The sequence below is a fragment of the Ochlerotatus camptorhynchus genome, unplaced genomic scaffold (genome assembly GCF_037179485.1).
Source record: "Ochlerotatus camptorhynchus isolate MF236.1 unplaced genomic scaffold, CSIRO-AGI_Acam_v1.1 ptg000256l, whole genome shotgun sequence".
NCBI lineage: Eukaryota > Metazoa > Arthropoda > Insecta > Diptera > Culicidae > Ochlerotatus > Ochlerotatus camptorhynchus.
The window spans coordinates 1,370,466-1,395,196 of record NW_027040746.1 but is presented as its reverse complement, the minus strand read 5'-3'; the positions used below and the strand labels follow the sequence as shown (position 1 = coordinate 1,395,196).

The following is a 24,731-nucleotide window of genomic DNA, read 5'->3' as shown; positions in this document are numbered from 1 at the left end:
ATTCGATTTGTTGGATCGTATCGTTGGAAGGAGATTCTTAAATTCCCGTGGATTTCGCGTAAGTGTCTCTGCTTACGGGTCCACCCCACCGTTTTTGGCCCTTCATACAGCGATATTGTGAATTCAGATCGGTAGCTCAAATTGATCTTGCTATTAAGTGGAGCTGCATACAAGACAAGATCTTCGAAGGGATGGTGGCTACCTTACATACATACATACAATCGATCAGAAATATGGCTATGCATCGATAACAATGCTTCCGAATGTTGATTTTCAAGATACTATTGAAAAACTGGTAAATGTCCAGCATTGTCCAAAAGCGTCGAATTAACTAACAAATCCACCAATTACCTACATGCATATGCTGCTTTCCCAGCACAGTCGTCAGCGAGTAGTAAGTAGACGAAAAAAGTCGAAGTGGCATTCGCCTCCGATCCTCGGGCGCGTGCGGATAGGGAGGATGGAATTGCGTAATATTTTGCACACTCATCGCCATACTCAGAACCACACGCTCCCAACGACCACACTAATTACTGTGTGGTGGTGTTCGGTCGTCGAAATTAGTAGCATCAGTAGCAATGCTTACGGCGTGTGGCGTTGAAAATTGTTCTCCAGTAACAACGAAAGGCTGTCTGCAGAGCCCACATAAGCAACCATCAAAGGAGGAAGAAGCTGCACCGCTTTGCTATGGATCGGAATCAGTAGCTCTTCGTGAGTCGCTGCGGGTCGGTTATCTATGCCAAGCGTGTCACCCTCGCTCTAAGCGACATACAGCTCGACAGCCTCATCCGTGTTGAACACCCAGCTCAGAATTACTCAACCATCACTACAAAACGGTCCTTTTCAGGGCCACCAAAAATTTGTTAAAGAGTATTATTTGGACATTTGTCAAGGTCATCAGTTCCCGCAAGCAGCAAGCAGGCTCAACCTGGTCTCTATAGAAGGTATGGAATTGAAGGCCCGAATGAGTTGGTGAGATTAATCATCATCCGACCATTTTCCAGAACACGCTGGTGTTAAAAATCCATATATAATTTGAGAGAAGTGGGAATAATTCGCTTTGGGTGTATATTCAGGCCCCAGAAAGCCAATAAAATCAAATTTGTGAGAAAATTAGCTCTCACGAGTTCAATCTCTCGAAGTCCCTCCTTTTTTACATATTCTGCACAAACGATACTTTCCGCCCCGCCCCATTCATATAATTCGGAAGGAAATCCTGTGAGGGGTTAATTGAATACTCTTTAATACCAAAATGCACAAAACTTAAAAATTCATAAATAACAAAAAATTCAAAATACACATTTTAAAGTCGAGTAGATGAATCGAAAATACTCAAGTTGACAGTTCCTTGGATTCTCTTCATCAACTGTCTCTTTGAAATAAATACTACAAATTTGATACGCTTACAAATAAAAAACGGAAAGAGTTAAGATAATTGATTATTGAACGGCGCCGGTGGTGTAGTGGTAAGCGTGATTGCCTCTCACCCCAGCAGGCCTGGGTTCAATCCCAGTCGGCGCCGCCGGGATGTTCTGAGGCATAACATCTCTGATCACGCCTTCCTTCGGATGGGAAGTAAAGCCGTTGGTCCCCGGTTCATGAGTTGATGGGTCGATAGGTAGGGTCCAGGTGTGGGAGCTGCCTTCCTGGCACGTCGGTAGCATTGGTGCTCAGCACGGAAAACAAGATCGACGGAAAAAACAAACCAAAGGAAAAAAAAAAAATTGATAATTGATCAATTAAAAGAACAAAATGTTCACATTTGTTCCGTCCACTAGCGGTCCTACGTCAAGCTTCCGTTCGTGCCCCTAGGCACAGACCCTTTTACTTTTTGTAACTGTAAACATCAACCTGAGCTGGGTTTTAAACGCAAAGGATCAAACTGACGCTTTTTCCGAAAACAAGCAGATCCAATCTTGATACCCGATCCAGGTTGGAACTGAATAATAAACTAATTTGCTATTAATTTTAGCGAAGATATATTGAAAAACATTGCGTTTCCTTACGGTCTTCAAAGTAACGATTTGAAGTTTTCTTTGTTGATGGATACCAATGGTTACTTTGATTGCTAGCCACAATTCCAATATTTAGAAGGGAATTCCTATTTACGCAAGGATTTTTTATTGGTTTTGCTTTTTATGGATCCCTTGATACTTGGGCTTCGGTAATGTGGATACGATATGCGGTCAGCATCCTTATTTTTGGAGCACAAGCGTCACGGTATCCGAAAAAATGAATAGCTGCAAAATCTCTATCCATGAATAAGCATTCTTGACTGCAGGTAGTATATACGTGTTCATGCAGATATGAATTCTCACAATAATAATTACTGGTTATGATACGTTTGTATAACGCAGGATAAGACTTTTTCCTTGATACATCACAGCTATCGCCTCATCCGTGATTTTGGAAGGGGAATGACCGTCATAACCGTATTTATGCTCGAAATGAGATGACGGTCAATTTATATGTCTGTTTATTTTTCCTCGGTGATATGATGGTAACACATGGCAGATGTTAGTGATATTGCGAATGACTGAGAAAAGCAAAACAACGATATCTCACGGTTGTTGTGTCATACTGGTGAGAAGTTTTACGGAGAGAGGGTTCTCAGTTACTTTGATTGTTAACCGTAGGAACCTCTTTTGTCAATCTAAAAGCTGTCATTACCGTGATGCAACTCAGCACTGCACTACGCATATTCTTACGATTGAACGGATTCAGAAAAGCTTCATGAGGTTTGCTTTACGTCAGCTCCCATGGAATGATCCAGTCATTCTTCCCAGTTATCCAGACCGATGCATGCTGATTGATTTGGAATCTCTCTCAGCAAGACGTATCAAATTGCAACGACTGTTCATCTTCGACCTAATCACCGGCAATGTGGACTGTCCCGAACTCCTGGAACGGATTCCATGGAACATTCCTCCTCGTAGAACTAACTTTGGATTCAATATCTGTTTTAATTCAAGTTTGCGTTCCTTTAATGATGCTTGTAATGAGTTTGATTTTACTATGTCCAAAAATTTGTTTAGTAATAGAATAAGAGGTTTAGATTAAACAAGTTTTAGTTTTATGTAATCAGTCTGTACGACGTAGTCGAAGACGGTGTGCAATAAATAAATAAATATTCTTCATGAAAAATTTCTTCATTATAATCGCAAAACAAAAATCACCTTCCATACTCATTCTGAAACAATTTGTCTTGAAACAGGTTTATTCAAAAACATTTCCTCTTAGATTGTCATCGCCAAGCATCACATTCACTACTTGAGGACACCACTTATTCTCATCTCCCACATTTATCGTGTTCCACTAGGCATCATATTATTCATAATAATGCAACTTCGATTCCCAGCTCGCACGGGTTAACATCGACAGCAACAAGGACGACGACGACGACGACGAACGATCATGATGATAGTTTATGAATAATAAAAATTCAATTTCAACATCAATCTAAAGCATCTCCTCCACATGCAGCAAAATTCGCGAACAACTCTCGGCAAACATTCATAACCTTTCCCGTGGGTGCATCGCTTCACTGCCAGTTGCACGAAAGTTTTTATGCTGCTGCTGCTGCTGCTGCACCACATCCCCCAAAACGTGTTGCAACAGCAAACTGAAAATACCTGGCAAATGGGTTTTTGCATAAACTGTGAGCCCCACGAGCACTCATCCGGCATCCAGGAAATGCAATAAAATGGGGAAAAAAAAATCCCACACCGGCTCCCCGCTCTGCTAGTACAATGGATTGAAAATTCGATTTAACTCACCTTAAAAATATTCCAGTATAAAAACACCATTATGATACACGGTATATAAAAACTACTTAGCGACGAGTACACTATAAAATCACTGTTGTAGAAAACGCACAGATCGGGCACCCGATCGGGCGTATTGTTTAGTCCTAACACGATCGGTGACCCGATCGCCGCCGAGATGGCCCACACCAGCAGGATCGTCAGGCAGACCCGGCGGCTGTTTTTGTGCTTGGCGTACTTGATCGGTTGCGTCACGGCGATGTATCTGCAAGTGAGAAGAGAAGAGAACACAACATGAGACAAACTTGCTACATATAAGGTGTTGTACTATAGGTTATCGTTAGACGGCTGGGCTGAATTGGGTGCTGCTTTTGTGCAAATATTTTGATTGCCAGACATAGAGATTGTGTTGAGTAAACATCCATTCCGGTGGAAAATTGCCTTGCCCGGGAAAGTGATAAAGTGAAACACAATCCTACCCCGCCCCCCACCCTTCCGCTGTCGTCAACGAGTCGCTGAGTTGTTTTCAACACACTAGGTTAGTCTCGGAACAAACACATCGTTCTGGGAGGACGATGCGACTCAGCAGGAAGCTAACTGAACACGTGTGCCGTCACCCGCCGGGAAGAGAACAAAAACAACTCGAAATCCTTTTGATCGGTGAGACACGGAGAGCACGGCATGCATCGTATCACTACCCCAACCATTATTGAGGCCATTTGCATACACAGGTCGGGTAAAGTGGAGCGGTTGTTTCGGTCATGCTCAAGTTAATCCACTGTAACTAAGCTCGATGGATTGAAATTGCTCATATGCAAATACTAGCAGGAATATGGAGGAGCACGAGTCATTTTTTATTATTCTTGCACGCACTTCAATCCTTTAAGGCTCTGAACCATTTTGCGATTTTTTTTTAACTTTTGCTTAAAATTTGACAGATGAAAAGTTATCGATTAACCCTGCTATCCGAGCATGGTTATTTCTGACAGACAATAAGTTAAATTTTGACAACCGTGGCTCGAAAACCGGTCGATCGACAGCACAGGGATTTTCGAACATAGAAAATAACTTTCGCCAGAGGGCTAACGGAACAGTCGAAAAATACTTCAAGGAGAAGATGGGACAATATCTGGAAGAAATAGATAGAGCTCCGTTTTTTATTCGAAACCGCTCATAGACGTCTTATCAGCATTTATTCGGAGTTGTGACTGGAATTTGGACCCAGGGGACTACGTACTGATCCACCGGAAGATCCAACACATCCGTAAAAGTGGTCAATATTTCAATACACAAAACTGATCAGTGTTCCGTATTTTAGTTATTTTTTGACGAAGGACTACGTCTTTGATTTCTATATGGGGGTACACTTTGTGAAAACCGAAAATGGAACATGTAACAAATTAAGAAAGATTTTGAACGTTAATAACTCAGCTGACCCTGGTCCAATTTCAATAATTTTATCACCAATCGATCAGAAATATGGCTACGCATTGATAACAATGTTTCTGAATGTTGATTTTCAACAAGAAACTATTGAAAAACTGGTAAATGTCCAGCATTGTCCAAAAGCGTCGAACTAACTAACAAATCCACCAATAACCTACATGCATATGCTGCTTCCCCAGCACAGTCGTCAGAGAGTAGTAAGTAGACGAAACAAGTCGAAGTGGCATTCGCCTCCGATCCTCGGGCGCGTGCGAATAGGGAGGATGGAATTGCGTAATATTTTGCACACTCATCGCCATACTCAGAACCAAACGCAAATTCTTCAAGATAACTACCATCCATCGTCTGGCTCGCCGTGGCGGTGTCTGACGTATCTCCGGTCTGATTTACGAGGTGTGCTGAAGGTGTTTCTGAAAAATGAGATCCGTGATGCTGTCACCTACACTAAACACGCCAAGCGTTAGCGGCCATGGATGTCATCTACGTTTTGAAGTGACAGAGACGCACTCTGTTTGGTTTTGGAGGTTAAATCATCACCAACATTGGAAACAAAACGGCTCTTTTTAGGGCCACCAAGCTTATTACAGTAAAGAGTAGGAATAGAATTCATCTGCCTGTTTGTCCATATTCAGAACCACCGACCACACAAAATGCTCATGTAATCAAATTGGAAGCAGGGATACAAATTATTTTGATCAACCTTGATCAACTTTGAATCGCCACGGCCGGATATTTTCGATGGAAGAAGCAACAATCTAGCATCTAATTCGACGAAGACGGCAGGAAACATTTCTGGATCAACAATAGAATAGGCCATCAGCATTTGTAAACAAACCGTTCCAAAGCCTCACCAATCGAAGGCCGCTCACACAAACCAACACCAACATCTTGTAGGTGAAGTTTCCCGTATCCGATGATGGTGTTGGTTTGTGTGGGTGGCCTTCGCTTTGTGAGTAAAGGGCTTTGGAACGGTTTGTTTACAAATGCTGATGGGCTCTTTTCTATTGTTGATCCAGATTTGTGAAGCCGAGTTATTTACGAATGAGAGTGTCGATGAAGAGAATCGATCAATGTAGATAGGACCTATTGCAATTTGAGATTTGTTTTCCGTACTGAGCTCCAATGCTATCGACGCCAGGTAGGCAGCTCCCAGAGATGTTATGCCTTAGAACATGCCGGTGGCGCCGACTGAGATTGGACCCAGGCCTGCTGGGGTTAGAGGTAATCACGCTAACCACCGGCGCCGATATCTATCACGGCGAATGAGAACGACCCAAATTTGAGTTTAGTTATCTCAGAAATAAGAAATAAAGTGCAGGAACAATTTGCCTCATGTTTTCCCAGGTTATTCCAGGATTTTCCAGGGAAAAATTCCCGAATTTGAGAAAAGTAAAGATTGGATTCACTCAGTCTATTGATACTACTCCGAGACTGAATAAACTTTTCGTCAATTTCCTCATTTTCTGGCAGATTTTTAAGATTTTCCACAGGAAATCATGAGACAAATTTACTCATCGCTGAGTTCCTACACTTTTGGCGATCATGAGTGAACTAAACTCAAATTTGGGTCGTTCTCATTCGCCGTGTACGCAAAAAGAAAATAGCCAGTGTCGCTACTTGATAGCAAACTACTCATAATGGGAGGAGTCTTTGTAGCTTTTATACCACTTGGTTGCACATCATTCTGCTTTAACCTAAAAAGATATAAAGCAGCGCTGCTGTCTGGTATCAGCTATCTGAACAAGGAGATTGCTTCCAGAATGGTCTCACTCCGGAACGAAAGCTTCGGGCGGCTTGTCCAGAATCTGGACTACCGCTCCAGACCATTCTGGAAAGTTGCCAAGGTCTTAAAGACGCACCCTAAACCCATTCCGCCACTAAAAGATGAAAATGATGACGATCGGCTCATAATCACCCCTCAGGAGAAAGCAAATGCGATTGGTGAGCATATTGCCAAATCGCACTTGCTTGGCTCCAACATCCAAAGTCCGCTCGAAGTTCAGGTTGAGCAATGCGTACTCAACTTTGATTCCTCCCCTTGTGCCATCCCTCCGGAGGATAGAATCACAGTGGAACAGATTTGCTCAGCGCTGAAATGCACCAAAAACATGAAGGCCCCCGGGTTTGACGGAATATTCAACCTAGTGTTGAAAAATCTCAGCATGAAGGTTCACTCTCTGCTGGCTGCTGTCTTCAACAGATGCTTGGAACTGCACTACTTTCCAAGCATCTGGAAGACAGCGAAAATCATACCTATCCGCAAACCCGGGAAGGACCCAACGCTAGCTTCAAGCTACAGACCAATCAGCCTCCTTTCAGCGCTGAGCAAATTGTTCGAGAAACTCATTCTCAATCGTTTGCTCAAGTTTGTCGAGGAAAATAACATTCTCCTTCCGGAACAGTTTGGGTTCAGAAAGGGGCACTCCACCAATCACCAGCTAGTGCGGGTGATGAATAACATCCGAAGTAACAAAGCTGTATCCAAGTCCACAGCCATGGCCTTGTTAGACGTTGAGAAAGCGTTTGATAATGTCTGGCACAATGGGCTTGTATACAAGCTCTGTAACTTCAACTTTCCATTACATCTGGTTAAAATCACCCGTAGCTACCTCCAGCAAAGGTCGTTTAAGGTATCGTTGAATGGTTGTCTTTCAGACACGTTTTCCATCCCTGCAGGAGTCCCGCAAGGCAGTCTGCTGGGCCCCTTGCTCTACAGCATTTACACTTCCGACATTCCTCCCCTTGGAGACGGTTGCGTGTTTTTCCTGTTCGCAGATGATACCGCAATAGCCGTCAAAGGAAGGATGCCTCGCGAAATAACGAACAAACTTCAACGATGCCTTAACGCCTTTGCTGATTATGCCACCACGTGGAAAATCAAAATCAATGCTTCCAAAACACAAACAATCATGTTCCTCCATCGACAATCACCCAAACTAAAACCGGCTTCCTCTTGTACTGTAATCATGGATGGCACAAGGGTTGAGTGGTCCGCCGAAGTAACCTATCTCGGGATGTTGTTTGACGAAAAGCTTCTATTCCGCTCGCATGTGGAGAAAACCGTAGTCAAGTGTTCCGCCTTGGTTAGGTGTCTGTATCCGCTGATTTGCCGCAGATCCCGCCTCTCAAGGGTGAACAAACTGGCCGTCTACAAACAAATCGTAGCACCTGCGATCCTCTACGCAGCTCCGGTGTGGGAATCATGTGCACAGACTCACAGGAACAAAATTCAGGTCGCTCAGAATAGAGTGCTGAGGATGGTTCTTGATCGTCCTTTTGACACTAGAATAACAAATTTACACGAAGAGGCAGGCATTGCCAAAATAGATTCCAAAATTAACGAAATTAAGACAAAATTTACACAAAAATGTAATTTATCAGAACATGCTTTGATAAGCAATTTGTATATAGTAGGTTAGGTGTACATAGTAGTTGTAGGTTAGTTGTAGTTGTAAATAGTAGTTATAAGTAGTCTCCCTTTTCCAATTCAAATCAAACCAATCCCACCAAGGTGGTCATACTTTAAAATAGGCCTGATAGGACTAGGAACTGTAAATAATAATTAAAATCTCAAATGTACCAAAGTTGAAAAGACGCATCTGTGTCACTTAACAAATTCATACATGTAAACCACACAATCACAAGAAATAAAGATCATTTAAATGGCAAAAATGGCTGGTATCAGCTTATTTTCGCTTCGGACGGCGTGGTCAGCAATAGCAGCTGTAGGAAGGTGGCTAGTCCACTTTTCTATAACCAACAATCAACAATTGACTGGTCGTGGCAAAGGAGGTGCCAATCGTCATCGCAAATTCTTTGAGATAACCACCATCCGTCGTCTGGCTCGCCGTGGCAGTGTCTGACGTATCTCCGGTCTGATCTACGAGGGTCGAGGTGTGCTGAAGGTGTTCGTGGAAAATGAGGTCCGTGATGCTGTCACCTACACTAAACACGCCAAACGTAACTGGCCATGGATGTCTTCTTCAATAAAACGGCCCTTTTCAGGGCCATCAAGCTTACATCAGTAAAGAGTTGGAATAGAATTTATCTGTGCTTGTTTGTCCATATTCAGAACCACAAGCCCCCAACGACCACACAAACTTGGAAGCAGGGGTGCAAGTGATTTTGATTGATTCTCGTAATCAACTTTCTTTTTGAAAAAGATTACTACAAATTTGGTACGCCTACAATTCAAAAACGGAAAGAGTTGAGATAATAGATAATTGATCAATTAAAAAAAACTAAATGCTTTTCACATTTATTCCGTCCACTAGCTGTCCTACGTCAAGCTTCCGTTCGTGCCGCTAGGCACAGACCCTTCTACTTTTTTAAATAAACGATTTCACCGATTTACACGCGTTTTCCCTTGACCAAATTTTGACCGTATCACCCTTTAATGCATTGCTTGTCACAAAATCATAGACCCCCCTCCCCACCCCCCTTAGAGCGTGACATAATATATGAATCAACCCTAAGATTTTTCTTAAATTTATTGAGCATTACACGTTATTAATATGTTGATAGCGATAAATGATGTGCTTTTATTACTCTGATCATATTTGAATGTACGCGCATTATATTCATATAACTTGTTGTTTATATATTTGAAGATGATGTCTTTCGGATATACGTAGAATCCCGCACAACTTGGATCTGTAAGAGATTGAAAAAAAGATCAAATTTCAGCGTGTTTAATAGTCCCTTATTCACCTTTATGTAAATCCGATCCTCGTCAGTAAGCCAGTGCTTGTTGCAAAACTCTATCTTTGCAAATGCTGTAGTTGTCATGAATTAAGATAGTGATTCATCCACAGTGTTAGGGTGGATGCTTGGCCGACGTGCAGATACGGTCGGCCCAGCTATGTTCAAAAATCGTTCACTTGGCGGGCACACACAATACCTCGCGAACCACGGCTGCCAAGCTTTCTAATTTTCCAACAGCAGAGAATATCTGCATCTACAACTTTGTTCTGGTATGACGTAGCCAAATATGCGGTGCAATCTTGCTCGATAACTGAGATCGCATTATGTACAACGTTTGAGTGCGCATAGCAAGACTGAGCAATGAGGAAGATGAGTTAGAAGGAAGTTCATCGCATTCATCTGATGTAGCTACCGATTAGAAACCCATTTGAATATCCGTTTTTTAATGTTGTCCTTGCCAGTACGTACAAGAAATTCATATCATATAGTACGTACAAGAAATTGGTAATCGAGCGTTCATTCAAAGAACGTTCAATTCATTTAAGGTTCATAAATGGAGGGTCAAGTAAAGCTGAAATCAAAATTAGGTCCTTAACAGGAAACCTTCGATCCAGTTGCTCCTTCATCCCCAGCTTCATGTGTGTGATGGCAAGCAAGTCTTATTTTTTTTACTGATACAAACTTCAATGTCAGATTGCAAAAGCATGCCAAAATTAACTGTTGCATTCTTTTCAGCAGACAACAGGGTTACTATAATCTGTAAACCGAAACTGAATTTTGCTACAATATTTTAACCACCACTATGTCACCATGTCACAGAAACAGACTAGAGTAAAATCACAGTGGATCGAAAATGAAACTTTTCACACTAGACGTTCGCTAGGTGATCGACTTTCAACTGTCACATTTTTAACTTGTCCGCTAACTGAGACAATTTTTCAGTTAAAGTACATTTTCTGCCAAATTCAAAATGTTAAGATTAACTGGATGAACACTGATACTTTTGAAATGTATTTAAATTAGTAAATTCCGTTCGCTAGGTGAAAATCAAACATTATTTTCTCAGCTATCGTATGTCTAGCGTATCAGTAAACAAACATCTGATCTTCAATGCACTGGTTGGATATTAATTTTCAAACCCTATATGGTTACCAATCGGTCAGATGAAACTTATTAGTAGGCTTAGTTGCTCGAGATATAGCAACAATAGTTTACAATTATAGTTTCAGAACAACGACTTTAAAAAAAACTCAGCTCAAACGGCTCAACTGGGCTGTGAATATGAGATCGTGCTAATTAAGACGGTTCAAAAAAGCATTCACGCCAGCTCTATTTAGTTCGAGACTTTCCATCATCTTAAGTAAGTAATACCAACGTGTTACGCTGATTGTTTTAAGTGTTGGTGCTTATTTAGGTCCACCGTCAAATTGAACATTGATATTCGTTTCACACAAACTCGCAAGTTGAGCATCTAGCTCCGCCTCCATACTAGATAACGGGTGCTGCTCATCCATATCAAGCCAATCTCCAGATTCTTCGATATCGGTTAAGATTTGTCTGTTTATTATATCCATTTCTACTTATAATTCCGGACCTCGGTATCACCTGGCCTCTTCTTAGTCTCAGACATGCATAACGAGCAGAGCACTTTCTCCTTCACTATATGTATTTTCATGTCACTCTTAGTATATATAATTTTTCCAAAGTATTTCCACGAATCAATTCAAAGGTTTTTTCCTATCGAAGTATCAATCGACAGAAAATTCAACGGAATTTTATTTAAATTCAAATTCGACGTCGTCGTGAATGGAAAACAAAACCTCAAAAATCAAATGCGCAACTGAGACGAGACCGATGCGCAGGATCTATAGGTGAAGCAGAAGGAATCTTTAGTCGACTGTTTCATTCATCCGGTGTTCTCGCCGGATCGAGAGAAAGAAAGAGTCGGCTAGTTTCCTTCTGCCTTACCTATAGATCTCGCCGTTCTCGCTCATCGAGACGAATCCAGTGAACTGAGATATTTGACGTTTCATCAGCGCACCAAAACACTATCTCGAACAAGTACGAGCAGGAGGACAAATAATTATTCATCCCTGTTTGCTAGATAGAGAAAGTGCGAACAAACGTCAAAAAACTAAATGACGCTAAATCTCGCGTCACTTTTCAAATAGACCAATGTAACAAATGTAAACAAATCGAGTTAAGCGATACAAGCTATTGCTCTTCTATCATTGTATGTGATACAAAAGTAGAAGGGTCTGTGCCTAGGGGCACGAACGGAAGCTTGACGTAGGACCGCTAGTGGACGGAATAAATGTGAAGAGCATTTAGTTCTTTTAATTGATCAATTATCTATTATCTCAACTCTTTCCGTTTTTGAATTGTAGGCGTACCAAATTTGTAGCAATCTTTTTCAAAGAGAAAGTTGATTAAGAGAATCAATCAAAATCACTTGTACCCCTGCTTCCAAGTTTGGTTACAAGATTACAACTCTGGAGAGCATTTTGTGTTGGGGGCTTGTGTATGAATATGGACAAACAAGCACAGATAAATTCTATTCCAACTCTTTACTGGTGTAAGCTTGATGGCGTGTTTAGTGTAGGTGACAGCACCACGGACCTCATTTTCCAGGAACACCTTCAGCACACCTCGTATATCAGACCGGAGATAGGTTTGACACCGCCACGGCGAGCCAGACGACGGATGGTGGTTATCTTGAAGAACTTTGCGTTTGGTTCTGAATATGGCGATGAGTGTGCAAAATATTACGCAATTCCATCCTCCCTATTCACACGCGCCCGAGAATCAAGGGCGAATGCCACTTCGACTTGTTTCGTCTACTTACTACTCTTTGACGACTGTGCTGGGGAAGCAGCATATGCATGTAGGTAATTGGTGGATTTGTTAGTTAATTCGACGCTTTTGAACAATGCTGGACATTTACCATGTTTTCAATAGTTTCTTGTCGAAAATCAACATTCGGAAGCAATGTTATCGATGCGTAGCCATATTTCTGATCGATTGGTGATAAAATTATTGAAATTGGACCAGGGGCAGCTGAGTTATTAACGTTCAAAATGTTTCTTAATTTGTTACATGTTCCATTTTCGGTTTTCACAAAGTGTACCCCCAAATAGAAATCAAAGACGTAGTCCTACGTCAAAAACACCCATCCAAATTTACTTTCATTTATTTAAGAAAATCATCGATCAAAAATTGTCCAATGTACAGTTTGATATGATGGGTATATGATTGTTACTTCGGTCATTCGGACTGCCTAACATGATTGGTGCTCATTTTCCAAAGGCGGGGCCAATCTAAAGTTAAGTACTATACTCTGAAATCTGTGAAAGGGAATCTAGTATCATGTAGACAAAACGTACAATGTAACACTCATTGATTATGTCATTGAGAAAAATCGTCCAATGTAACATGTCCGATGTACAACTCGACTTGTCAAAACGTCCTATGTGGTTTTTTCTATGTTGTAGCATGAAATTCAAAGTAAAATTGTGATTTTACCGTTTCTTCTGAATTTTCAACGTTATTATACACTGACTACATTAAAAATAGTATTGCAAAATGTATTGTTTTTAAACAGTTAAAATAATAATCTGTTGAACTTCAACTTCGATTTTCTCAAAATGGTGGATATGTTACATTGGTCTATTTGAAAAGTGACGCGAGAAATCTCTAAGAGGAAGAGTAGACAATACGGGGCGAAAACGAACCACTTTTCTGTCAAACGCGAACCAGCTCGTGATTGACCGATTTGAAGTGCGTAAGATAGAGATAGAGATAGATATAGGTAGAGATGGAGATAGAGGTAAAAGAGTAAGAATCCAGTTGTCATCAGTGGCTTGTTTGATGTGACTCAAACATGAGTCAGACGTATTCATTTTCATAACTTCTTTTGAAATGTCAAAGCATGAGTAGTTGGGATTTCTGAATATGAGTAAAATTAACTCAAAAATAAATAAATAAAGGTGGATCTCAATTTTCAATTTACAGCCCATTTGTTGACTCTCAAAAAAACCTAAATAGAATTGTAAGCAGGCCTGAAAGATCTCATTACCGCTAAAACGCTACTTTTAAAAAATTATGAAACAATGAGATATAATAATAATATTTTTTATGTAAAATGCAAGAAGAGGAGGTAAAGCGAGGGTAAAGTTTGTGTAGGACACAAAAAACCTGTCAATTTTGCAATCAGAGGGACAAAATTAGCTATTTTAGCTGTAATGAGATATTTCAATGAGTGAGTGCCCTTCGTTATAACTAATAGGTAATAGCGACACTCTGGAAGTGAAATTTACAGGTTTTATGTGTCACACACAAACTTTACCTCCTCTTCTTGTATCTTACACATAAAAATTATTATTACAACATCTCATAGTTTCATAATTTCTAAAAATAATCATTTTAGCTGAAATCACATTACCCTGGTTGTGAGAATGTATAAATACGAAGTTTGCCTTTCCGTCGTTAGAAGAAAATTTGAATACATCAAAAGAAATCATTCGAAATTGGTTCAAATTGCAGCCGACGGAAACGTACCGCAAATTGAATGGTAATTGTCTTGCATTGTCTTGCAATGCTTGAATAAAATGCTTTTCAGTTTTTGGTTTATTAATCCAGAAAAAAAAATAAACGAAATATTTGCCCATTTGCGTAATTTTGACTCATTTCCCTATATTTTGGGTTCTATGAGAATGAGTAGACATAACTCATCAACAAATACCTCACTGTTTTACTCAAAATTTAGTCCTGAATATGTTACTAAATGAAGTATGAAAATCGTCGGCGGCGGCGCACAGGTCTAGTCTGGTTTGATTCAAAATGCACTTGGGGTACCCACATAACGTATTTGAAACAAAAGTGTCAACAAAGCATCAACTTTCTACGATCAATTTCCGGGACATGATGGGATGCCCTTAGCTCAGTCGGTGAAGGCGCAGCTACAAAGCAATACCATGCTGGAGGTGGTTGGGTTCAATTCCTGGTCCGGTCTAGGAATTTTTCGGGTTGGAAAATTTTCGACTTCCCTGGGCATAGAAGTATGATTGGACTTGCCACACAATTATACCAATGCAATAATGGAACAGGCATCGAAAGCTCTCAATTAATAACTGTGGAAGTGCATCTAGAACACTAAGTTGAGAGCACGCAATAAGCAAATATGCGATATGCAATGAGCTTGAAATGCGAAGAAGAAGGGGAAGGTGGGTTGCTCCCCCGGAAGATCTCATTAAACTTTATAAAACGACTATTCTTTCAGTTCTTGAGTATGGCTCTTTTTGCTTCCTCTCGGCAAGAAAAACCCACCTAATTAAATTGGAACGTATTCAATTTCGTTGTTTACGTATTGCACTTGGCTGTATGCATTCATCACACAATATGAGCCTAGAGGTCCTAGCGGGCGTAAAACCCCTGCAGAACCGTTTCTGTGAGCTCTCATTAAGAATATTGATTAAATGTAGTGTCAGTCGAATTGAGCATCCAGTCTAGATTCGTGCGAATCTATCTTAATTATATGTCATCGGATATTAGCCTTCCTGGCTATAACCCCTCTCGTGTATACTTTACTAACTACAGTTCCCCCATTGACTATGATCTCTCCATGAAACAGGCTATTCAAGGAGTTCCAGATCAACTTCGACCTATCTCAATTCCCCGCATTTTGGCTGAAAAGTACCAACCAGTCAATACTCAACCGCCTTTCGGAAACTTCAGGAACCTTGTTCCGTTTATGTTGCTGAGCTAGCAGCAATCAACTTGATTTCCGATATGCCCATATACCATTACTTCATCTTCTCGGATAGTCTCAGTTCGATTGAGGCTATTCGGTCCATGAAACAAGGTAGACACTCATCTTATTTCCTTTCAAAGGTAAGGGAGCAGATGAGTTTGCTGGTCGAAAGATCATACATGATTACCTTTGTATGGGTCCCCTCACATGGCTCAATCCCAGGCAATGAGAAGGCAGACTCTCTCGCAAAAGTGGGCGCACAACAAGGCGAGATTTATGTCAGAATTCTCTTTTAAGTTGGCAAAACAATTGGACAAGTAATTCTCTTAGGTGGTGGTTTCATTCCACTATTCCAAATGTTTCTTCGAGAGCGTGTCAAGACTTATGTCCAACCACTTCTCGCTAGACGCACATCTCTATAGAATAAACCTCGTTGACAGCAATATATGCAGGTGCAGAACCGATGACATCGATCACGCAGTTTGGTATTGCCCGGGTAATGACGCCTCCAGAGCACGACTATTGGATACCCTAGTGGCCCGAGGTAGACAACCCTTCCGTGAAGTAAGAGATGTATTGGGAACACGTGATCTTCCCTACATGCAAGCGATCTACAAATTCCTTTGTTTGTCTGATGTTAGAGTTTGATGTGACCATCCCCTTCTTTCCAAAAAATTTCCCGCCATTGTGTCCCAGTCTTATTATCCTCCTGTTCCTGTGCTACTTGCCCCTGCCCAGACAGGATTTGGTCAACCGTCCGAGAGTAGTATCTGAAGGAGGCTTCAGAAACCAGTTTCCTACCTATCCCATTCCAATCGAAATTGTTACCCATTAACCTCGAGCCCGCCACGAGTAATTGGTACCCAATACTAACCTAGAACTACTGCTATTTAAAATGTAAATTCAAACAATACTGATTTTGTCTCCGCAAAGTGTCAAACACGACTGAGCCTAGTAAATAAACGATCTAGTCAAAAATAAAAAAGTTTTATTCATTAAGAATGTCAGATGAATTACAAAATAAATAAATAAATAAATAAATAAATAAATAAATCGTTAATCGATGTTACAAAACCATCCATGGACCTTACAGACCACCATAACCATTACCTTTAAGGTTATGAAAATCACTAATAAAATGGTTCTAATATAATTCCTTTCCCGAAAATATATGGAGAAAACAAGAATTTGGAATGGTAATGGTTCGTAACAACCCATTATTTGTAAGGTCCACTTCCAAAAACCATTATACATAAGGTTAAAACTTTATCACACAAACGTTCATGTAAAGTTCCATAGCCATTTTAGTTAAAGTTTCACAGGGAGTATACACAATTTTTAACCATTTTTGATAAGGTCAAGTAAAGGTTCGCATTTATGCGGGTAGTTTGTTTAGTTACTCAAGAGTATTCCATTTTTCCCTGATTTTATATTTCAACTGACAACAGGTTTGACAGATTCTCTGACTCTGATTCTGAGAGACTGACCTGGCAACGCTGGCCATAATGCACGACGATAATCAAAGGCATGATCGTCATTGAAAACCCTTGCTCTCATCAACTTGATACGCCAGTGGATGTTACATAACTCTAACCTGGGATCAACAAGAGGAATAGTTGTCCTATACATACATGCAATACACGGTAAACTAGCACTCGGGACGACAAACGATTGCTGCTTTAATCACCATGAAAAAGGTAGCATCGTTTCAACACCACTATATCGAAGGTGCTTCCCGACAGCAGAATGCACAAGGATCACCCGCAAAATATACACTGTCTGTTTGTAAACTGAAACTCTATAGAACAAATATTTTCAATATAAGTTGGTTCTTATTGAAATTCCTCCCACACTGCGGAGCTGAAAGCGCTTTGAAGTCCCCATCCGGGTCGGGTCGTTCGTTCGTTCATTCATTCGCTTGAGCATCCTTCAAAAGGAATTTCATAGCGGGACGGACAGACGAACGAACGACCATCGACGAAATGAGTCACTAAAACCAGTAATTAGCGCTGCACGCATCATTAATTTTCATTTGCTCCAACTCTACCTTTTTCCCAAAAGAAAACAGGAAGCGACTTCCACTCGACCAACTTCTCTAGTGCGGTATTGAGCGGTTCCGCGAGGCTCACCCCACTGCGCCCTTTTCGTTCGTAAGTTCCGAACAGGAAAGGATACTTGTGACGTCTCAATCGATCAAATCTTGACGCGTTGTTGGATGCTGTTACGTCGTCGCCGCTTCTGGCAGGTAGGTTGGTAGAAAGCATACTTTTCCTGTTACAAAAGAAAAAAAAAGTTGTTTTTCCACCCCTCCCCCTCGCTGTACTCTAGCAGGAAAACGATGAAAACATTTGGGAAGAAATATTAAAACAATCAATCATAATCATCGCCTACCGGAACCAGCTAGCTTGCTTGCTCGCTTGCTTACTCACTCACTCAAGCTCTGTCTCGGTCTCTGTTTCTGTCTCGGCCATTCTCTCCTTAACATGCGCCCTTGTAAGGCGGCGGCGGTGATTTATCATTATTGCTGGAAGTTATGTGTTTCTTTGAACATGACGCTCAGCAGTTTGCACACGAGTTGATTTCCCGGGAAGTTGTTATGCAGCGAAGGAAAGGAAAAAAAAGCTGCGATTTTGGAACTTTGCAGACGGCCGCCGTATTTGTAAATGTGCCTCAAGTGGGGGATCGCTACTTAGCAGGCTCATTGAGCAGCTAAGCGCTTGGTTTGGATGATGTTGATCAATATTTGCTGTTTTTGAAGTAAGTGTCTAAAGTTACATGGATGAATCAAAGGGTAATAAGCACAGTTTGTTTATCCAAGATACAAAGTTAAGATTGAGCTTTTAAAATCTTTGGCTTTAAATAGAATTCTATAAGTCAACATTGTCTTTAACCCTCCGTTATTCGCGCCAACTTTTGTAACACGAGTACACGAGTACTCTGACATTTTAGTCTTAATGAATAAATTAGAGCTAATTTAACACAGACCTAATCCGATTTGCAAAACGTTCGGTTGGTTCATTGAACTCGAAAAACTCTTCGACAGCCGTAAACGCACGAATACACGCTGAGATTGGTTCGTTGTTCCCAAACATGGTTGCAGTAGCGTTGTATTCCGAAGAGATCTGCTCGGCACACGAAAGTTCAACATCGCAAGCAGGTCGGGGGCATCAGTTTCACCATTCAACAGCTTAGCAATAAGCAACGATTGCTGTACTTTCCGTCGTTGTTCCAGTGTGTCTAAGCCCAACAGTCGGCATCTATCAGGATACGGCGGCAAATTGTCAGGATCACTCCACGGCAAGTTTCTCAGTGCCAGACGAATGAACCGTTTCTGAACCCGTTCGATCCTTAGGCACCACGTGACATGGTGAGGATGCCAAACGACGGACACATTTTCCAAAATTGGACGGACAAGTGCACAGTACAATGACTTCCAACAATGTGGATCCGAAAAATCCTTCGCAACTTTGGAAATAAAGCCCAACTGTCGCGTTGCTTTCGATATGAGCGCTGAACGGTGTAAATCAAAAGTCATTTTTGTGTCTAGTTGAACCCCTAGATCAGTCACACTGGTAACTCTGGTAAGAGTATCGCCGTCGATATGATAGTCAAACAAAATTGGATGTACCATGCGGTGAAACGTGATTATCTGACATTTTTCCACACTAATAGTCAGTTTGTTTCTCTGGCACCAATCGGCAAACAAAGTCAGCGAGTTTTGCAGAAGCCAACAATCTTCTTGTGTGCGCACCACAATGTACAGCTTTAAATCATCTGCATAGACCAGTTTGAATCCTTCGCCCAAAACCAAAGCAGCATCGTTGAAGAACAGAATAAACAGCAACGGTCCGAGATTTCTATCTTGTGGAACTCCAGACTTGTTTGAAAACGGCGAAGATACAAAACCCTCAACCTTCACTCGAAGTACACGCTCTGTAAGGTAGGATTCCAACCAAAAAACCAATTGCATAGAAACTCCAAGACGAGATAACTTGTGTAGCAGTATGTTATGATCAATTTTATCGAATGCCGCCTTCAGGTCGGTATAAATTACATCGACTTACGCTTTTTCCTCCATACTTTTTATGCACTTCGACGTAAAATTCAACAAATTGGTGGTAACCGATCGTCCGGGCATGAATCCGTGTTGATCAGTAGATATGTAGCTTTTTGTGGCATCGAGAATAACTCCACCCACTATAATCTCAAACAATTTTGAGACAGCTGAGAGACTCGTGATTCCCCGATAGTTAACAACATTGTAACGATCACCACGTTTGAAAATGGGTGTCATAAACGATTGCTTCCAAATGCGAGGGAATTTTGCTTGCTGAAGTGAGCGATTGAAGATATCACACAACGGTTGTGCTAAAGCGGCAATACAACGGCATATTATAACTGCATGCAAACCATCAGGACCAGGGACAAACGAACGTTTCAGTTTATTTGCAGCCAATGAAACTATTTCTGGATTTACAGCAAATAGTCCAAACTCAACAAAATCAGCGGGAACATCACTGGTGGCTTCATCGATTTCCAAGTTTGAGGCGGGATTCGTCGCGAATACGGATGCAAAATGCTTGGCGAACAACTGGCATGACTCTGTAGCTGACGCTGCAGTCGTTTCGTTCAGGTAGACATTCGTTGGGATCACTGCACTTTTCCGTTTGGAGTTAACAAAGCGCCAAAAACCACGTGGATTTATTCTCAGACCAATTTGCACACGCAATACGTAAGATTTGTAGAGAGTGGCATTCAAAAACCGGTACGCATTGCTGGCTTGTTGAAAACTTCGTTTGTTGCCAGGTGTTCGTTGACGACGTAGTTTCCGTTGACTAGCATTGCGAGTGCGTTTTAAATCCCGTAAACGGAGAGTACTCCAGGCAGGCGAAACTGACGGCCGAATTCGTGGAACATTCGAAACAAGCCAATCGTTCAAAATGAAACAAAACTTTTCCGCCATTTCATCGACATCTATGATAGTAGATATCGCATTCCAGTCAACGTTTAGCAAAAAGTTCGAAAGGGCCGCAAAATCAATCATTCGAAAGTTTAGAGGTCGCTCCTCATGTGTCCCCAATAGGTTCGTCACACACCACAAGCGCTGGTAGAGAGATCTCAAGCGGGGGGTGGTGAGAGTCAACGGGTAGCAACGGAGCTGAGCAGCTATTCACATTAGCCTCACAATGAGGCAAACAAAAAACCAGATCGAGAATGCGATCGAGCGGATTGCGCACAAGATTCCTTTGGCCAAGGCACAAATAATCCATACCATCCAAAAGAGTGCTACTGGACAGCGGTAGTGGTGAAGCATCACATTGGATGACGTTGTCAATTGAACACCAGCGCATGCGTGGTTGATTATAATCACCACATACCAGGAGAGCGTCACCAGTCGAATACTTTCCATAAAGCTCAGAGGAAACGTGGTCATTGATTAGAATTACATCTTGGCTATTGTTCGGTGGAATATAGATTGCACACATTAAAACCTTTCTGCCTTTGATCGTCGAGAAAACACATATTTGTTCCAAACTTTTCCCACTCACGGTTTGTACAACACGGCTGTCATATCGCTGCGCAATAGCGATCAAAACACCACCGAATCGGGATTTCCTACTATTAGCAGGGCTCCGATCACAACGAAAAACATTAAAACCTGAACCAAATAGTTGTAGCGTCGTGATGCAGTTGTCCAATCCAGTCTCGGTCATGATGATCACATCGAAGTTGCAATCGGTTGCCGCTAGAAGTAGGTCATCTATTTTCGTTCTCAGGCCACGTACATTTTGATAATATATCCAGATATCATCATTATCGCGACGGTCATTGCGCTGCAACGTACAATCAATGAGTGTAGGAAGTTCAAACTTGTCAAAATACTCGCCTCTGGCAGGATCCTGCGGGCTCCCACCGTCCACATAACACCGCATTACATTTGCATCGTCGTTGCTGGTCTGTCCTGGGGTACTAAAGGGAACTCCCTGGATGTGGTGTACATTCGACGTGTCAGGTTTTTTGGAATATCCATAAACTCCCTAAACATCAAACCGTTGGGCCAATTTTCTGCATTGAGGGCTTGCGCTTTTAGAGTTGGGTCGAGACCAATTTTAAATGACACGAAGGTCATGTTCGAAATATCTTTCCCTTTCGGCACGAGTCGAATGACATTCATTGATACGTTTGAATCCAAACAACGGGAAACAATTTGTTTAACATCTTCATCGGTGATCTTAGGTTGAAATCCAGACAGATAAAGTCAGAATACTGGTGAAACCAACGGGTATTAATTAAAAAACTTGTAAACCCCCAAAAAATGCGGATAATAGAGAAAATATGAATGGAAACCGCGTAAACGGTGTCCGTACTACTTGGGATTTGACTTAATTGGTTACAACATGGACAATTTCGAGATCCTGACCAGATAGAAAGTTACTGTCTTCAGCAAACTTGTTCAGGGGGTCAAGACTTTTTGGCTGGTGGACAGTAGCCTAGAATTTTTTCTCCACATGGCGCTAGTAAACGTGTACAATTCTCGCGTATGCTAAGCTCGAGATTCTGAACAGGTAGAAAATTACTGTCTTCGAAAAAGTTGTTCATGAAGTCAATGCCTATTAGAGATAGGCGATCCGCTCCCGAGCTGTTCTAAAGACCCGATTCACTAAAGTGAGCTGATGACCCGCGTTTCATTTTGACGTAGACTACGTCTTACGGGAAGGTACTGGGGGTAAATCGAAAATCTAAAATTGCTACCGTCACGAAAAGATGTAATTTTTTTAAGCTTTGTCATTTATAGATGAAATTAAAATCCGATTACACCAATCGATAGGAAATAACTTTGGTAAGCTGTTGCAATAGACTTGTTTTTTCAATTTTTCTGTTTTAAAAATGGACAAATAAAAAGTGATAATTTTATTACTGTTTTCATGAAATAAACGTTCTCCCCAAACCCAGTCCTCATAATCAAGTACAATTTGGTTGCACATCGTGCTGCTTGAATCAGAAAAGTTATAAAACAGCGCTGCTAATGTGCCTCAACTCATTTTCGCTTCGGACGGCGGGTAAGTAGGTAGCAGCAGCAGTAGCAGTAGGAAGGCGGTTCCTGTCAAGCGCGCAGAGTTCGCGTTTTGCATCTCGAACTTTGCGCGTTGCTCCCGTCGAGATCATTGGCTACTGGTAGCGGCGTCGCCTCAATGGCGCAAGCGCTCCTTGCCTGAATGATAACTACAAATCTCGATTACTTTTCGGAAGGACATATCAGCTTTTGTAAACAACGCATTTTACCGTCGGTTTGGCATAACTAATAGCTCGCCCCACATATAAACACCGCTGGGGGCATGGAGTAGTTCGCCTCCTCGTGGTGTGCCCTGGAAACGTTAATTATCGAACCCAAGGGAGAGATATTGCGGCTAAACGAACTACCGCAGAGAAGCCCTGCACAAACCCTCGTTGTGCAAAGGCAGGAGTGACACCGGGTTCTTAGTGCTTAGCACAAGCAGCTGGTAAGCGGTCACATCTGTCCTAAGCTACCCTGTTGGACAGTTGGCTGGCTATCACGTCTGCTTGGAACCGAGGCGAACAACGAACAGCGAACAACAAGAGGAGGTTGAGAAGCCCTGCACAAACCCTCGTTGTGCAAAGGCAGGAGTGACGCCGGGTTCTTGAGTGCTTAGCACACGCAGCTGGTAAGCGGTCACATCTGTCCTGTACGGGCCCTGGACAGTTGGCTGGCTATCACGTCTGCTCTAGAACTCAGGCGAACAACGAACAGCGAGCAACAAGAGGAAGGCCCTGCACAGCTGCTCACTGTGCAGTAGCGAGTGTCATGTCTGACACAACACGTAGTGATGCGCCATAGCGCAATCGGCCCCCTCCCATGACGTAATGCCTTCGGGCGGTTCCGGGGAGGACAAGGGTCTAGAGCACAGGGTAAGGTTTAGTGGGTCGGGAGAGCTACTTCTCCCATCCCCACACCCTGAGTTATCTTCTCAGGTGTCTGGGAGCAGATTCCCCCCTGTATAAAAAAAAAAAAAAAAAAAAAAAAAAAAAAAAAAAAAAACATATAAACACCGCTAACAGGTTGGGAAAATTTTCCCCTATCTGATGGTAGTACTAGCATGCATGGGCGAGCTACCAGCTACGCCAAACCGACGATCAAATGCGTTTTTTACAAAAGCTGATACGTTCCTTCGAAAAAGTAATCGAGAAATACTTCTTGGGCTGTGTACCAATTGCCGAGTTAAATTTAAACGTGACATTTCGAAAGTTATTTTCAATGCTCGAAAATGCCGGAAATTGATCAGTTTTCAAACAGAACTCAGCCACGGTTATCAAAATTTAACTTCTAGTCGGTTCGAAATAACCATGCTCGTATAGCAGGGTTATTCGATAACTAATCTGTCACTTTTAACCACGAGTTAAGTTCAACTCACCCATTGCGATACAGCCTTGGAAGTAAAATTAGGGCCATCCATAAATTACGTATATTTTGGACCAATTAACCCCCCTCCCCCTCGGAGCGTGTTTTGCAATACACCATGGCCGGTCCCAACTTCTGAAACCCCTCTCCTCCCTCAACTACTACGTTATTTATGAAAGTTCCCTAACCATTGGGCAACACTGAAAATCAGCAGCACTCACCACACAAAATGGGTTGGACATTTATGCGAAATTTCGGTATTGATAGTCAATATTTCTCGATCAGAACATTTTAGCTTGAAATCCCTCCATTTAATTTTCGGTACATCGTTGATCTATTGATTGAATTTAAAAAAACTTAAAATGGTTTGTTAAGATTTCGTGCGTTTTGTGAACGCACATTCATTATTTTGCATAAGAAAACGGGAACGGGGTGTTTTTGTGGTGATAAAAAGGATAAATCAAGACCAACAATTCAAATGGCCTTAACTCCATTTTGTAAACAAACTTACAAGGCCATTTTCTCGCGAACCGAAACCTTTATTCGCAAACCTAAACCACAATCGGGTAGAGGAGAATTTCCCCTACCTGTTCATTATGTTGGTTTGAATTTGCGGACTTCGGTTCGCGAGAAAATGGCCTTACAAGGT

The 24,731-nt window shown here is 41.7% G+C and overlaps 1 protein-coding gene across 1 annotated transcript in view; it reads right to left on the bottom strand.

Annotated features, from left to right (window-relative positions):
• LOC135705016 (dopamine D2-like receptor) overlaps nt 1-24,731 on the bottom strand; it is a 191,067-nt gene that overhangs the window by 24,520 nt on the left and 141,816 nt on the right. Inside the window, exon 3 of the mRNA XM_065226566.1 lies at nt 3,777-4,029. Within this exon, the coding sequence (XP_065082638.1) occupies nt 3,777-4,029 (253 nt within the window). The remainder of the gene's footprint in view (nt 1-3,776; nt 4,030-24,731) is intronic.